At 44.4% G+C, this 14,519-nt stretch overlaps 1 protein-coding gene and 1 long non-coding RNA gene across 12 annotated transcripts in view; one reads left to right on the forward strand and one right to left on the reverse strand.

The window, feature by feature from the left end:
* The window catches only part of LOC108645175, a 52,099-nt gene extending 42,382 nt beyond the window's left edge, over window positions 1-9,717 (reverse strand). For 3 of the 5 annotated variants that reach the window (XR_004222649.1, XR_001923475.2, XR_001923476.2), the window contains exons 1-3: window positions 9,582-9,717; window positions 6,390-6,488; window positions 5,071-5,196 (exon numbers count right to left, since the gene is read on the reverse strand). This is a non-coding gene — a long non-coding RNA (uncharacterized LOC108645175). Of the gene's footprint in view, window positions 1-3,994; window positions 4,035-4,562; window positions 5,197-6,389; window positions 6,489-9,581 lie in introns of those variants that run through there. The other 2 variants (XR_001923477.2, XR_001923473.2) reach the window with 2 other exon arrangements.
* Window positions 1-14,519, forward strand: part of dnmt3a (DNA (cytosine-5-)-methyltransferase 3 alpha) — a 115,552-nt gene that overhangs the window by 64,047 nt on the left and 36,986 nt on the right. Inside the window, exon 1 of one of the 7 annotated variants that reach the window (XM_004919615.4) lies at window positions 14,128-14,222. The exons of the other annotated variants lie outside the window; for them this stretch is intronic. Within the exon in view, the coding sequence (XP_004919672.1) occupies window positions 14,166-14,222 (57 nt within the window). The 5' untranslated portion in view covers window positions 14,128-14,165. Of the gene's footprint in view, window positions 1-14,127; window positions 14,223-14,519 lie in introns of those variants that run through there. 7 annotated transcript variants of the gene reach the window in all.

Genomic DNA, 14,519 nt, shown 5'->3' on the forward strand with positions numbered 1-14,519 from the left:
ATATGAATCTCTAAGTGCTTATTGGGCTTTACAGTTATGGGGCCTTCTGTACATGGGCCTGTATGGCATTACTGAGCAATACTGTAATGGGGCAGGGACATGCTTCCTATTGTGTTTAGCCCATAGCAGTTATTCTCTGTATATTCAGACTTACTTATAACTATGCTTGTTAATTATTATTATTATGCTTATCCTCCGTGTGTACTTTTTCTAACTGTAAACTTGTACAGCGCTGCACATAATAAGCTTTATAACTGGAGTTATGTATACATACAGTTACTGGCTTTCTGTACGCGAGTCTGTTTGGGATTATTGGCCGATATGGTTGCTGGGGTTTCTGTATATAATATGTATAATTACTGGCCATGCTTTATAGAGTACACAGATATAGCAGGCAATTACAGAATGCTAAGATTTAGTAGGAACCAGATTTGCCTACTCAATACCCCCCATGATACCCTATGCTAGAAAGTAGAGGCACAATTTTGTTTTTAGAATGTAAGTTCAATTAATTCTTAATATGCTATGGGCATGTTGGGGTAGCTGGGCAATTTTACATGAAATTTAACAGCCAGATATTTGCTGGAATTCTAAGATAAAGGGGAAAACAAAAAAAACAGATCAGTAAAAGTATGAAGAAAAAAAAAAAAAATGTAAAATCTAAATTGGCATAAAAAATAGCCAAAGCCATATTAAAGCTAGTTTGAAATGGGAAAAAATCCCCATGTGATACAAGACCAATTGTGTTCTAGGCATTACAAATGCAAGCTGACAGTAAATGTTGATTTTAAAGTAAACCTAACATGAAATAACTGCATGTAAAGTCTATCCTCCTATGATGATCAGTAGGGGTGCCGGGGGTCAGTGGCTGCATAATCTCATATACAATCTGGGTTTTATGCCAAGGTCTCATCGCTCACATACAACTCTTTGGGCAGTAATATTATTTACCAACTTTAGTAAAACTGAATTCTATGAATGCCATGCTGGGTTAGCCCCATTACAGGAGTGTCTGGCAGTAATCACGTATGCGATACCAGGCCATGTACGATGGTAGAGAGAGTAGGGATGCACAGAATCCGGGATTTGGGCAAGATGGTGTCTTTCAGCAGGATTCAGATGTGTCCAATGTGTCAAATAAACAAGGAAGATGAAAAATTAACCCTTCCGTATCCTAATTTACACATGCATATTAGGATTCGGGGTCCGGATGAATCTGAAAATAGTGGATTCAGTGCATCCCTACTTAAAATCAAGTTATTTCTTGTTACACACACTACATATTGGAAAGGCACTCGTAACTCTCCCATATCCTAATTTACACATGCATATTAGGATTGCATATGTAAAGCACATCCCTGCCCCATAGAGCTTACAAATTAGGATATGGTTCTGTAACTGGCCTAAGTTTTTACGAAGGATAGGAGGTTTGCCCGAATCGGACAATAGTGGATTCAGTGCATTGCTAATAGAGAGCATTTTATTATTCTAACAAAGGCGCTTCAGCACTGAGACCCTGACACAATAACAGGAATATTCCAGGAAATACAGAGTAAATCCTTCTGGCACAGAGCATACTATCCCCCATATGTAATAGAAAAGACACAACTGACCCAGGTACAGTAACTAATAGCAACCAATGCCAGGTTTGCCATTAAACAGCAAATGCTAGCGGCTAATTGGTTGCTCTAGGCAACTTAACCTGTATTTGCTGCTATATATGAATCCATATGCCTCAGTGCCCACTGAACATTAGAAGCCCAAGCAGTCTATATCTGTTGCCACCCCAGCAGGCAATTAAGTAGATTCTAGCTGCCGATATTGGTCCTTTAGACCGGCTTTATCTGCCAGTGTATGGGCACGAACGACGGGCCTGCCCGGGCAGGTTTGATTTTCCGTCGGATTGGGGACCACATAACACACTAAGGCAATTATTGACCCATACGTATGCGCAACAAAAGAAAGACGGGTTACAAGTTCCGTGCATGTAACAAACAGATGCTCATTTGAGCACAAATTGGAAAATCACAGGCAAGTTTTGGCAGTGTGTGTGCTGTAATGATGGAATTCCCAGGGAAAATCCTTTCTGAAAAAAAAACCACATAGCAATATGTGTGCATTTTGGCACCTAGTGCTTTTATAAATGAGCTTTCCTGTGATTGGTTTTTAGTAACCAATTAAATGTCTTCTCCCACTTCTGTCTGGTTCTGCCACTAGTCATCACCAAGACAAACGACATTAATTAGCTAATATATATCTTTCTCTGTAGTTTATATACATGTGCAACGATTTTATGTAACTGATTAGTTAGGTGGCATTCAATGTACAGCCGTATGTCCCTACATGCAGAGATGGTCATAGAAACATGGGCGACTTCTGAATCAAGGGAATAAGTAGTCTCTAGCCTTCAGCTTAAAGGAACAGTAACACCAAAAAACGAAAGCATTTTAAAGTCATTAAAATATAATGTACGGTTGCCCTGCACTGGTAACACTAGTGTGTTAGCTTCATATTCACTATAGTTTATATAAATACCCTGCTGTGTAGCCCCGGGGGCAGCCATTCCTGCACTGGTACAGCTGGGGTGTTTGCTACAGAAACCCTACTATAGTTTATATAAATACCCCGCTGTGTAGCCCCGGGGGCAGCCATTCCTGCACCGGTACAGCTGGGGTGTTTGCTACAGAAACCCTACTATAGTTTATATAAATACCCTGCTGTGTAGCCCCGGGGGCAGCCATTCCTGCACTGGTACAGCTGGGGTGTTTGCTACAGAAACCCTACTATAGTTTATATAAATACCCCGCTGTGTAGCCCCGGGGGCAGCCATTCCTGCACTGGTACAGCTGGGGTGTTTGCTACAGAAACCCTACTATAGTTTATATAAATACCCCGCTGTGTAGCCCCGGGGGCAGCCATTCCTGCACCGGTACAGCTGGGGTGTTTGCTACAGAAACCCTACTATAGTTTATATAAATACCCCGCTGTGTAGCCCCGGGGGCAGCCATTCCTGCACTGGTACAGCTGGGGTGTTTGCTACAGAAACCCTACTATAGTTTATATAAATACCCCGCTGTGTAGCCCCGGGGGCAGCCATTCCTGCACTGGTACAGCTGGGGTGTTTGCTACAGAAACCCTACTATAGTTTATATAAATACCCCGCTGTGTAGCCCCGGGGCAGCCATTCCTGCACTGGTACAGCTGGGGTGTTTGCTACAGAAACCCTACTATAGTTTATATAAATACCCCGCTGTGTAGCCCCGGGGGCAGCCATTCAAGCTGGTAAAAATGAGAAAAGACACAGGTTACATAGCAGATAAGATGTATAGATTCCCATTGTATTCTACAGAGCTCATCTAACTGTTTTTGGGGCCACTTGGGGAGGAGTGCCCTGCTAGTATGGAGCCACGTGATCCCTGATGGCGGCTCTGGCAGAAGTCAGGCTTTTAATGTACAGTGTAGGGTTTGGCTTCTCGCAGCCCTCCCTGCACCAACCTTACTAACTGACCTGTAATGTAATTCACCAAAAGCTCCAGTGGCCCATTGCTTACAGCCCCCCACCACAATGTAGGGCTGAAACCCTGCACAGCTCACATTTACAAAAGGACCATTTCGTGCGCACATGGCCGCCAAGGGATGAGAGTAACTTGCCCCCCATGACTACTGGTAAATGTGCCACTCAGTATTGGATGAAATGTAATTAAAGGAAATGGTGGGTGTCGCACATTATACCCACGTATGGGCTGATTTCTTAAGAATCTCAGTTTAATATGTTCATGATTACAAGTACAATTGCTGCATAATTGGTCACTACTTTGGACTTAATTGCAATTTGATGCGATTTTAGACATTTATTAACAGTTGTTACATTTAACCATTTTATTGTTATCCTACCAAAATATTGGTGCATGTATGGCCAGCTTTATGGTATGGAGTACAGGTACAGGACCCATTGTCCAGAATGCTCGGGACCAAGGGTATTCCAGATAAGTGATCTTTCCATATTTTGGAATTTGGATCTCCATACCTTAAGTCTAAAAAAAAAAAATCAATAAAACATTAAATCCAATAAGATTTTTTGCCTCCAATGATATCTTAGTTGGGATCAAGTACAGGTACTGTTTTATTATTACAGAGAAAAGGGAATCATTTAACCATTAAATAAACCCAATAGGGCTGTTCTGCCCCAATAAGGGGTAATTATATCTTAGTTGGGATCAAGTACAGGTACTGTTTTATTATTACAGAGAAAAGGGAATCATTTAACCATGAAATAAACCCAATAGGGCTGTTCTGCCCCAATAAGGGGTAATTATATCTTAGTTGGGATCAAGTACAGGTACTGTTTTATTATTACAGAGAAAAGGGAATCATTTAACCATTAAATAAACCCAATAGGGCTGTTCTGCCCCAATAAGGGGTAATTATATCTTAGTAGGGATCAAATACAAGGTTCTGTTTTATTGTTACAGAGAAAAGGGGAATCAGTTCTAAAAATCTGAATTATTTGACTAAAATGGAGCCTATGGGAGAAGAGCTTTCCGTAATTCAGAGCTTTCTGGATAATGGGTTTCCTGATAAAACCATAGCTGTAGAAGAAAAACAAACAATAGCTATATTTAGCTATATTTCAAATGCTGGCAATTAGCCTACACTTGTTTTAGGTGAGACTTTCTGGTTGCCAGAGCCCAATGAGCCTAGTCACCAAGCATAGAAGACAAATAATAAAGTGGCTAAATAAAAATATAAATAAAAAATTGCAACAATAAAACTCACAACCTTTTTTTTTTTTGGTTTCTGGGGTCAGTGACCCCCAACAAGCAACATTCCCAGTATCAGGTCAGAAAGAGGCAGAGTGATAAAGCTTACACAATGAATGGAATAGTTCCATCTGTAACGTAATAAAACTCAGTTTTAAGTTGAACTTCCCGTTTGCTTTCCTGCAGCTGTAATGCAACACAGACGTAAATCAGCAACCAGCCATGGGAATGTTGTGGTTACCCTTTCCGTGTAGAGTTGCAGCGGGGTTGCAAAAGCTTTGTCACATAGTAAATCACACTGTTATCATACCTTGTGTGTCTGTGGGAACGAGTCAGAGAGGAAACCGTAACAGACAGGAAACAGTATTTTACTGCCAGGGTCACACTGTCCCATAATGCCTTGCTGATGTGATTCCTCCATGCAGCATGGGGGTCCCTACAATAGCACCCAAGAATCATGAGTTGGAAACTAACAATTATAATTACTGAGGGGTCCCTAACAAACTGCCAACCTCCAGTGATTAAGCCTTTCCTTCAGTATTCATTATTATTAAAGCCGACAGATACTGCTTCCGACAGCAATTAAATGTACGTGTAACTGCAGCATCTCTCCTGACTTATAAAGCAATGTAGCAGAAGCCAGCTGATAAACAGACCCACGGAGAAGTATTGGCAGGCTGACTTCTACAGCACTATTTCAAGAGACAGAACCAGCAGTGCAGGAAAAGGCAGACGTGGGTTTCAATACAAGTTACAGTCACAAACGACTTTAAAACTCCTGACAAATAAATTCAAGGAAGTTAACCCCTCCAAGGGAACAGATCCCACCCAGATATAGCATTCTTTATTCCCATGTATATTCTGCCAGCATGGTTAGAAACCCTAGTTCATAAAAAAAAAAAAAAACTTTAAAAGCATTTACATTTTTTTAATTAATCTATATTGGAAATGTGTTCCTCATTAGTCAAAACTGAATTATTATTATATATCTCTCTTTAAGGTATGCACCAAACCCAGTTTTTTTAAGTTTGGCCGAACCCCCTAATCCACCCCAATGGATTCGGCCGAATACCAAACCAAATCCTAGTTAGCATATGAAACCACGTTTCCCCCTAACATTTAACCCTTCCAAACACTAGTTAGCATATGCCAATTAGGATTCAGCCGGGAACTGAACTCTGGCAAAAAAAGGCAGAATACCGAACCCTGGGTAGATATAAAATATATATCATCTTTTTTCAAAGCGGCTGGCCATTTCTTCTCTAATACAACTCCCTAGGTATGTGTCCCCTTATCCAGGAATCTCAATCACAGGAAGGCCATCTCCCAGAGTTTATTTTAAGCAATTAATTCCATTTTCTAACAATGTAGTTTCTCTGTAACAATACAAGCAGCACCAATACACTTTCTCCTAACTAAGCTGCATCAGTCAAGTTGGGAGGAACACGGGTCAAAAAAATGTCATTACAGTAATGATGCTTCATTGTTATTTGTATGACAATAAACTTGAAACTTGAAACAGTCCAGGAGGCTAAACAACCCCAGTGGGTTTCTTGTGCGCTGAAATGATTTTAGCAGACAAAGTACAACAATTCAAATTATCATAAATAATAATAATAAATGCCACACCTGTAGTTGGTATCTGTAAGTTGGTTGTTCTACTTCTATTCCGTGCAGTTCCCAGGGGTGCCTGTTACTCTGCTCTTATATATATGGCGCCATTGTGTTCTGTAGGGATACAATACCAAGTAGTTTACATATACAGACTAGCATTTCTTCAAAGTCAATTCACAGTTACAACTGGATATTGTTAGGCGACAATTGGTAGAGGGACCTGCTCACAAAAGCTTACAATCTAAGAGGGAATGGGAGTAAGACATACGGTGAGGGTAACCTGTCGGTTAGTATAACGTTGGCAAAGATCTGCTAGCTTGGTGCGGTTGCAAAATGAATGCTACGGGCAAAAGATTAAATAACAATGTCAGGATATTTCCCATCGAATCAAGGAGCACATCAATGGGCTAACGTGGTCCTTTATTTGATGGGAAAGTCAAGTCTGCCCAACTGACATCTGCCTTATTTTCTGGGTGGTTTTAAGTGAGGGTCTGACAGCAATGCAGCTCTGAGTGTCTAATGGGACTGGCCAGTGTTCCACAGGATGGGGGGGGCAACACTTGGAAAGAGTGAGAGAAGCAATGAGGAAAGGAGGTGATTTACAGAGTGGAGTTTACATCTGTGCGGTACTTTGCGATTAGTGCGGATATATCTATATAGGATGTGGCACTGCTGATGGTTTTGTAAGCAGATACAAGAATCTTCCATTGAATCCTGAATATGACAAGTGGCGGTGCAGGGACAGACAGAGGGGCAGGAGGAGAGGTGTGTGGGTCTGACAGCAGACTCAGTGATGGACTGAAGAGGGGTCAGTTGTCAGGGCATGGATGAGAACTTTGGTCTTTTGTGCGAGATATAGTGGATATTTTATGTAAGTATGCATCTAAACAACAGGTAGGGAAGGGAAAACTCAGTAGAAAAGAATGCTCAGTTGTATTAAAACATCAGAATGTGTATGAAATAATTAAACCAGTTTTTCCCCAGGAGGGGAATCAATAACCCTGTGAAAGAGAATGAAATTAAAGGAAGCAAAGGGCCAAGCGGCCATTCAGTATTTCCCTGTGTGCCATGCAGCCCATTCTACTTACTATCTGTCCCAAACAGCACCGAGGCACAGGAGCCCACTCAGGCCTACTGACTATAGCAGCCTGGGCCCACCGGCCCACACAGGGGGAAAGCATGGTGTGTTGATAATTATATGTGGATTAAATTAAGTGTACAATTAACAGTTTACCCCCCCAAGAGGAAAATCAATAACCCTATAAAGGAGAAGGGAATGAAATTAGTGCAAGCAAACATTCAATATTGCTTTCCATAGGTTCAGCATTACGTCCCACAAATACAGATTCCCCCAACATACAATGGTACCATGACCCCGAGAATTAAAGGGGGTGTTCACCTTTATATTCCGCGACACTTTACAATTGGTCTTTATTTTATTATTTGTAGTTTTTTATTTCAATAATTGTTCAGCAACTCTCTGGTTTGGATTTAACACCTGGTTGCTAGGGTACAAATTATCTTAGAAACCAGGCAGTGGTTTGAATGAAATACTAATATATGGAGAGGAGAGGGACTAAATAGAAAAAAAAGTTATAAAAAAATAGCAGCGTCACAGAGCAACAGTTTTTGGCTGCCGGGGTCAGTGACCCCCAATTGAAAGCTGGAAAGAGTTTGAAGAAGGCAAATAATTCAAAAACTATAATAAGTAATGAAGACAAATTGAAAAGTTGCTTAGAATTGGCCATTCTATAACATACTAACAGTTAAATTAAAGGTGAACCCACCTTTAAATGATAGTGATCCCAACATGAAATACTAGGGCTTTCACCATAAAATGCAGTCTTAATACATAAAATAGTACAGGTGTGTTCTGCCCCCAATAAGGGGTAATTATATCTTAGTTGGGATCAAGTACAGGTACTGTTTTATTATTACAGAGAAAAGGGAATCATTTAACCATTAAATAAACCCAATAGGGCTGTTCTGCCCCAATAAGGGGTAATTATATCTTAGTTGGGATCAAGTACAGGTACTGTTTTATTATTACAGAGAAAAGGGAATCATTTAACCATTAAATAAACCCAATAGGGCTGTTCTGCCCCAATAAGGGGTAATTATATCTTAGTTGGGATCAAGTACAGGTACTGTTTTATTATTACAGAGAAAAGGGAATCATTTAACCATGAAATAAACCCAATAGGGCTGTTCTGCCCCAATAAGGGGTAATTATATCTTAGTTGGGATCAAGTACAGGTACTGTTTTATTATTACAGAGAAAAGGGAATCATTTAACCATGAAATAAACCCAATAGGATTGTTCTGCCCCCAATAAGGGGTAATTATATCTTAGTTGGGATCAAGTACAGGTACTGTTTTATTATTACAGAGAAAAGGGAATCATTTAACCATTAAATAAACCCAATAGGGCTGTTCTGCCCCAATAAGGGGTAATTATATCTTAGTTGGGATCAAGTACAGGTACTGTTTTATTATTACAGAGAAAAGGGAATCATTTAACCATGAAATAAACCCAATAGGGCTGTTCTGCCCCAATAAGGGGTAATTATATCTTAGTTGGGATCAAGTACAGGTACTGTTTTATTATTACAGAGAAAAGGGAATCATTTAACCATGAAATAAACCCAATAGGGCTGTTCTGCCCCAATAAGGGGTAATTATATCTTAGTTGGGATCAAGTACAGGTACTGTTTTATTATTACAGAGAAAAGGGAATCATTTAACCATGAAATAAACCCAATAGGGCTGTTCTGCCCCCAATAAGGGGTAATTATATCTTAGTTGGGATCAAGTACAGGTACTGTTTTATTATTACAGAGAAAAGGGAATCAGTTTATAAAAGTGTGACTTGTGTATAATGGAGTGTATGGGAGATGGAGGGAAACACAATAAAAACTACCATAACAGCAGCATAAAATAATGACCCAACACATTACAGTGATAAAAAGCCCCCCAGTTAATTAACCCCTTCAGTCTCACCGCACACTTACACTGCCCCTCCCTCCAGGCCTTACAGAGTTTCTCCGGTCAGTATTCCCCAATAACACCCCAAAGCTGTACTAGGCCGGGCCCCCAGCCATACTCATAACGTACCCACTGTTCTGCAAACAGTTTAGTATTTTTCCGCATTAACTCTCTATAAGTAATTAGTGAGCCCACAAGAGGTACATACTGGCGTCTCCTCACCTCCTATCTGCCGCTCCCGTTTTTCATTGCGTCACTTCTCCCTCACACTCGAAACTCTTAAGCGCGGGAAAGGAACCAGCAGCTTATTGGACAATGATGGGATGAGCGAGCAGCCGATTGGCCAATAGGAACATTATTGGTCGGTAGGCGGGATGATTACGGACAAGCCGATAGGCCAGTGAAGGGAAACAAAATGAGCGGCAAATTCTTCATCAAGAAGATGATATGTGATTGGGGGAGCGCTTAGCTCATTGAACAATGATTGGGACGAGCGGGCAGCCGATTGACCAATAGGAACATTATTGGTCGGTAGGCGGGATGATTATGGACCAGCCGATAGGCCAGAGAAGGGAAAGAAAATGAGCGGCAAATTCTTCATCAAGAAGATGATATGTGTTTGGGGTGCGCTCAGCTCATTGGACAATGATGGGATGAGTGGGCAGCCGATTGGTCAATAGGAACATTTTTTGTCGGTAGGCGGGATGCTGAGGGACCAGCTGATAGGCCAGTGAAGGGAAAGAAAATGAGCGGCAAAATCTTCATCAAGAAAGATGACTGGGCTGAATATGTGTTTGGGGGTGCGCTCAGCTCATTGGTCAATCAGGGAAGTGCGCTCTCAGCAGATTGGTCGGTGGGAAACATAAGTGCGGACAGTCAATTGGTAGTTAAAGTAACCAGGAGGCCATTAACTCTTACCAATAAAGTGTTGTGTTTGTGAGCTGAGTTGGGGTTAGAGTACAATCTTGTGTGACCCCATTGGGTTAAGCCCCCATTAAACGTTGGGAATACGGCATTTTTCCAAACTTTATTGGTCAGTGTCCTTCTGGGACCCCCTATATCTAGAGCCGCCAGAGAGTTGGAGAGAGTTCCCAGTAATCCAATGGCAGCTCCAGCGCTTCCCTTGCACTGGGTGTGAGCAAATGTGACACACTTATATGTAACTTTCACAGACATGAGGGCCTCTGGGAATTGTAGTCCTAGCTAAGAAAAGATGCACTTTGCCATTATCAGTATATATATATATATGAACAGAGAGCCGCACACACAAGGACTTAACGATAAAGTGAAAAAATTTGATTCAAAAAAATCCAACGTTTCGAGTACCAACTGTACTCTTCCTCAGGGACAAACCCTGGTTTGTGTGTGCGGCTCTCTGTTCATATATTGCCTCATTTTAGCCAGCACCCAGGGCATTTGAACTTTTATAGGGTGTGCTCCACTCTTCCTTGTATATATATATATATATATATATATATATATATATATATATATATATATATATATACATATATAAATTAACCCATTCTGTGCATTAAGCCACTAATCAAACAGGGATTGTTTGTCCATATATTGCAATGTATTCCAGCTGCCAACTGCATTACACTCACCCCCGGTCTGGCCTGTCCTACACTCACTCACCCCCGGTCTGGCCTGTCCTACACTCACTCACCCCCGGTCTGGCCTGTCCCACACTCACTCACCCCCGGTCTGTCCTACACTCACTCACCCCCGGTCTGGCCTGTCCTACACTCACTCACCCCCGGTCTGTCCTACACTCACTCACCCCCGGTCTGGCCTGTCCTACACTCACTCACCCCCAGTCTGGCCTGTCCTACACTCACTCACCCCCGGTCTGGCCTGTCCTACACTCACTCACCCCCGGTCTGGCCTGTCCCACACTCACTCACCCCCGGTCTGGCCTGTCCTACACTCACTCACCCCCAGTCTGGCCTGTCCTACACTCACTCACCCCCGGTCTGGCCTGTCCTACACTCACTCACCCCCAGTCTGGCCTGTCCTACACTCACTCACCCCCGGTCTGGCCTGTCCTACACTCACTCACCCCCGGTCTGGCCTGTCCTACACTCACTCACCCCCGGTCTGGCCTGTCCTACACTCACACACCCCCGGTCTGGCCTGTCCTACACTCACTCACCCCCGGTCTGGCCTGTCCTACACTCACTCACCCCCAGTCTGGCCTGTCCTACACTCACTCACCCCCGGTCTGGCCTGTCCTACACTCACTCACCCCCGGTCTGGCCTGTCCTACACTCACACACCCCCGGTCTGGCCTGTCCTACACTCACTCACCCCCGGTCTGGCCTGTCCTACACTCACTCACCCCCAGTCTGGCCTGTCCTACACTCACTCACCCCCGGTCTGGCCTGTCCTACACTCACTCACCCCCGGTCTGGCCAGTCCTACACTCACTCACCCCCGGTCTGGTCAGTCCTACACTCACCCCCGGTCTGGCCAGTCCTACTCTCACTCACCCCCGGTCTGGCCTGTCCTACACTCACTCACCCCCGGTCTGGCCTGTCCTACACTCACTCACCCCCGGTCTGGCCAGTCCTACACTCACTCACCCCCGGTCTGGCCTGTCCTACACTCACTCACCCCCGGTCTGGCCAGTCCTACACTCACTCACCCCCGGTCTGGCCAGTCCTACACTCACTCACCCCCGGTCTGGCCAGTCCTACACTCACCCCCCGGTCTGGCCTGTCCTACACTCACTCACCCCTGGTCTGGCCAGTCCTACACTCACTCACCCCCGGTCTGGCCAGTCCTACACTCACTCACCCCCGGTCTGGCCTGTCCTACACTCACTCACCCCCAGTCTGGCCTGTCCTACACTCACTCACCCCCAGTCTGGCCTGTCCTACACTCACTCACCCCCGGTCTGGCCTGTCCTACACTCACTCACCCCCAGTCTGGCCTGTCCTACACTCACTCACCCCCGGTCTGGCCTGTCCTACACTCACTCACCCCCGGTCTGGCCTGTCCTACACTCACTCACCCCCGGTCTGGCCAGTCCTACACTCACTCACCCCCGGTCTGGTCAGTCCTACACTCACCCCCGGTCTGGCCAGTCCTACTCTCACTCACCCCCGGTCTGGCCTGTCCTACACTCACTCACCCCCGGTCTGGCCTGTCCTACACTCACTCACCCCCGGTCTGGCCAGTCCTACACTCACTCACCCCCGGTCTGGCCTGTCCTACACTCACTCACCCCCGGTCTGGCCAGTCCTACACTCACTCACCCCCGGTCTGGCCAGTCCTACACTCACTCACCCCCGGTCTGGCCAGTCCTACACTCACCCCCCGGTCTGGCCTGTCCTACACTCACTCACCCCTGGTCTGGCCAGTCCTACACTCACTCACCCCCGGTCTGGCCAGTCCTACACTCACTCACCCCCGGTCTGGCCAGTCCTACACTCACCCCCGGTCTGGCTTGTCCTACACTCACTCACCCCCGGTCTGGCCAGTCCTACACTCACTCACCCCCGGTCTGGCCTGTCCTACACTCACTCACCCCCGGTCTGGCCAGTCCTACACCCAGTCCTCCCAAGGGTGGGAGCTACAACATGGAGTTGGACACTCCTGTTTAAACTATAGCAACAAAGGGGAATTGTGCTCCCCACTAAATTTTAAACCATTAGGCCGGGGTGCAATGAGGCTGTGACTGCTAAAAATGCCCTCCCCTTTAAACAAAACAGGGACTGTATGTATGTACAGTATGTACAGTATGTATGTATGTATATCTTTATTTATAAAGCACTATTTGCTGTATGTACACAGAGCTGTACAGTCGAACAATAAATTAATACAACAGGGGGTTATTAAAATAATAGATAAATACAAAGTATCATAATAAATACAAGGCAGAGTTTCCACATGTTGCTATATATATATATATATATACCATGGCTGGTATGTAATTAGGTATGCAAGCAAGTTCAGCCAATCACCACACTGCAGGGTAGTGGGGGTGAGTGGGTAAGTTCCAGCAGGGCCAGATTTGTGGAAAGCTACAAAGGCCCCAGTAGGGTCGCCGCCTTTACTGGAAAAAATACCGACCCTCCTATATTTGTGCCTTTTTTCCTATTTATAACATTGGCATCAAGCATCATTTATACCGGCCAGGCCTAGGGTGCTGTCATATTAGGGTGTCGTATCACCCAGTTGTGTTTGTTGTCACTGGGATACACACACACACATATATATATATACTGTATATACACATATATATATATATATATATATATATATATATATATATATATATATATATATATATATATATATATATATATATATATATATATATATATATATATATATATATATATATATATATATATATATATATATATATACTGTATATACTGCCCTATAGGGAAGAAGGGGTGCTGTACCCTGGAGCATTTCCTTTTATTCTCTCAGCCATGTGATTGGGAACACTGAGATCTCAGGGCATTCTGGGATTTGTAGTTCAGGGGGTACACATTAGGTGTGCCCCTAAGCTTTATTCCATTAACCCTTTCCCTGCCTTGATCCCTCAGCATGAGAGAGAGGGGAGGGGGCAGCCCAAGGGAAGAATTGGGCAATGAAAGGGTATTTGTGAGAGCAGGGGACCCCTCCTGTGCTGATTGGCTGAGCTGTGCCCCTGCACTGGCTGGTGAGGGGGCTAGTGGGAGGGGCTAGGTGGGAGGGGACAGGTCAGGAGTTGAAGATTCCCTGAAAGGCTGAGAGGGGCCCCAGTACTAGGAGCTCCTTGCACTCTGCAGCCTGACCAGCTCCCTAATGAAGAGACCCAGAAGGCATGTTGCTCCTACAGCCACGGCCAGGAGGGCCCCCAAGGTGCAGTAAGGGGGCAGCCCCCCACCACTATACACCTAGGGATAATATGCTATGGCCAACATAGAGTAGGTTAGATGTGGGTTATGGTCCCCCCTATAATTACTGGGGGCACATGGAAGCCACATGCTGGAAGGAAAGCTTGCTGCTGACTGCACTGGTTTCTATCCAGCTGTTCAGTCTTTGTGTGACCTGAGCGGCCAGGTAACATGGGGACTGTACAGGCAGCAGCTATTACTGGGGCAGGTTGCAACCCTCACTGCTGCCTTCCAGCATTTGCAGGGAGTTCTAGTTGAACTA

The sequence above is a fragment of the Xenopus tropicalis genome, chromosome 5, assembly GCF_000004195.4.
Source record: "Xenopus tropicalis strain Nigerian chromosome 5, UCB_Xtro_10.0, whole genome shotgun sequence".
NCBI lineage: Eukaryota > Metazoa > Chordata > Amphibia > Anura > Pipidae > Xenopus > Xenopus tropicalis.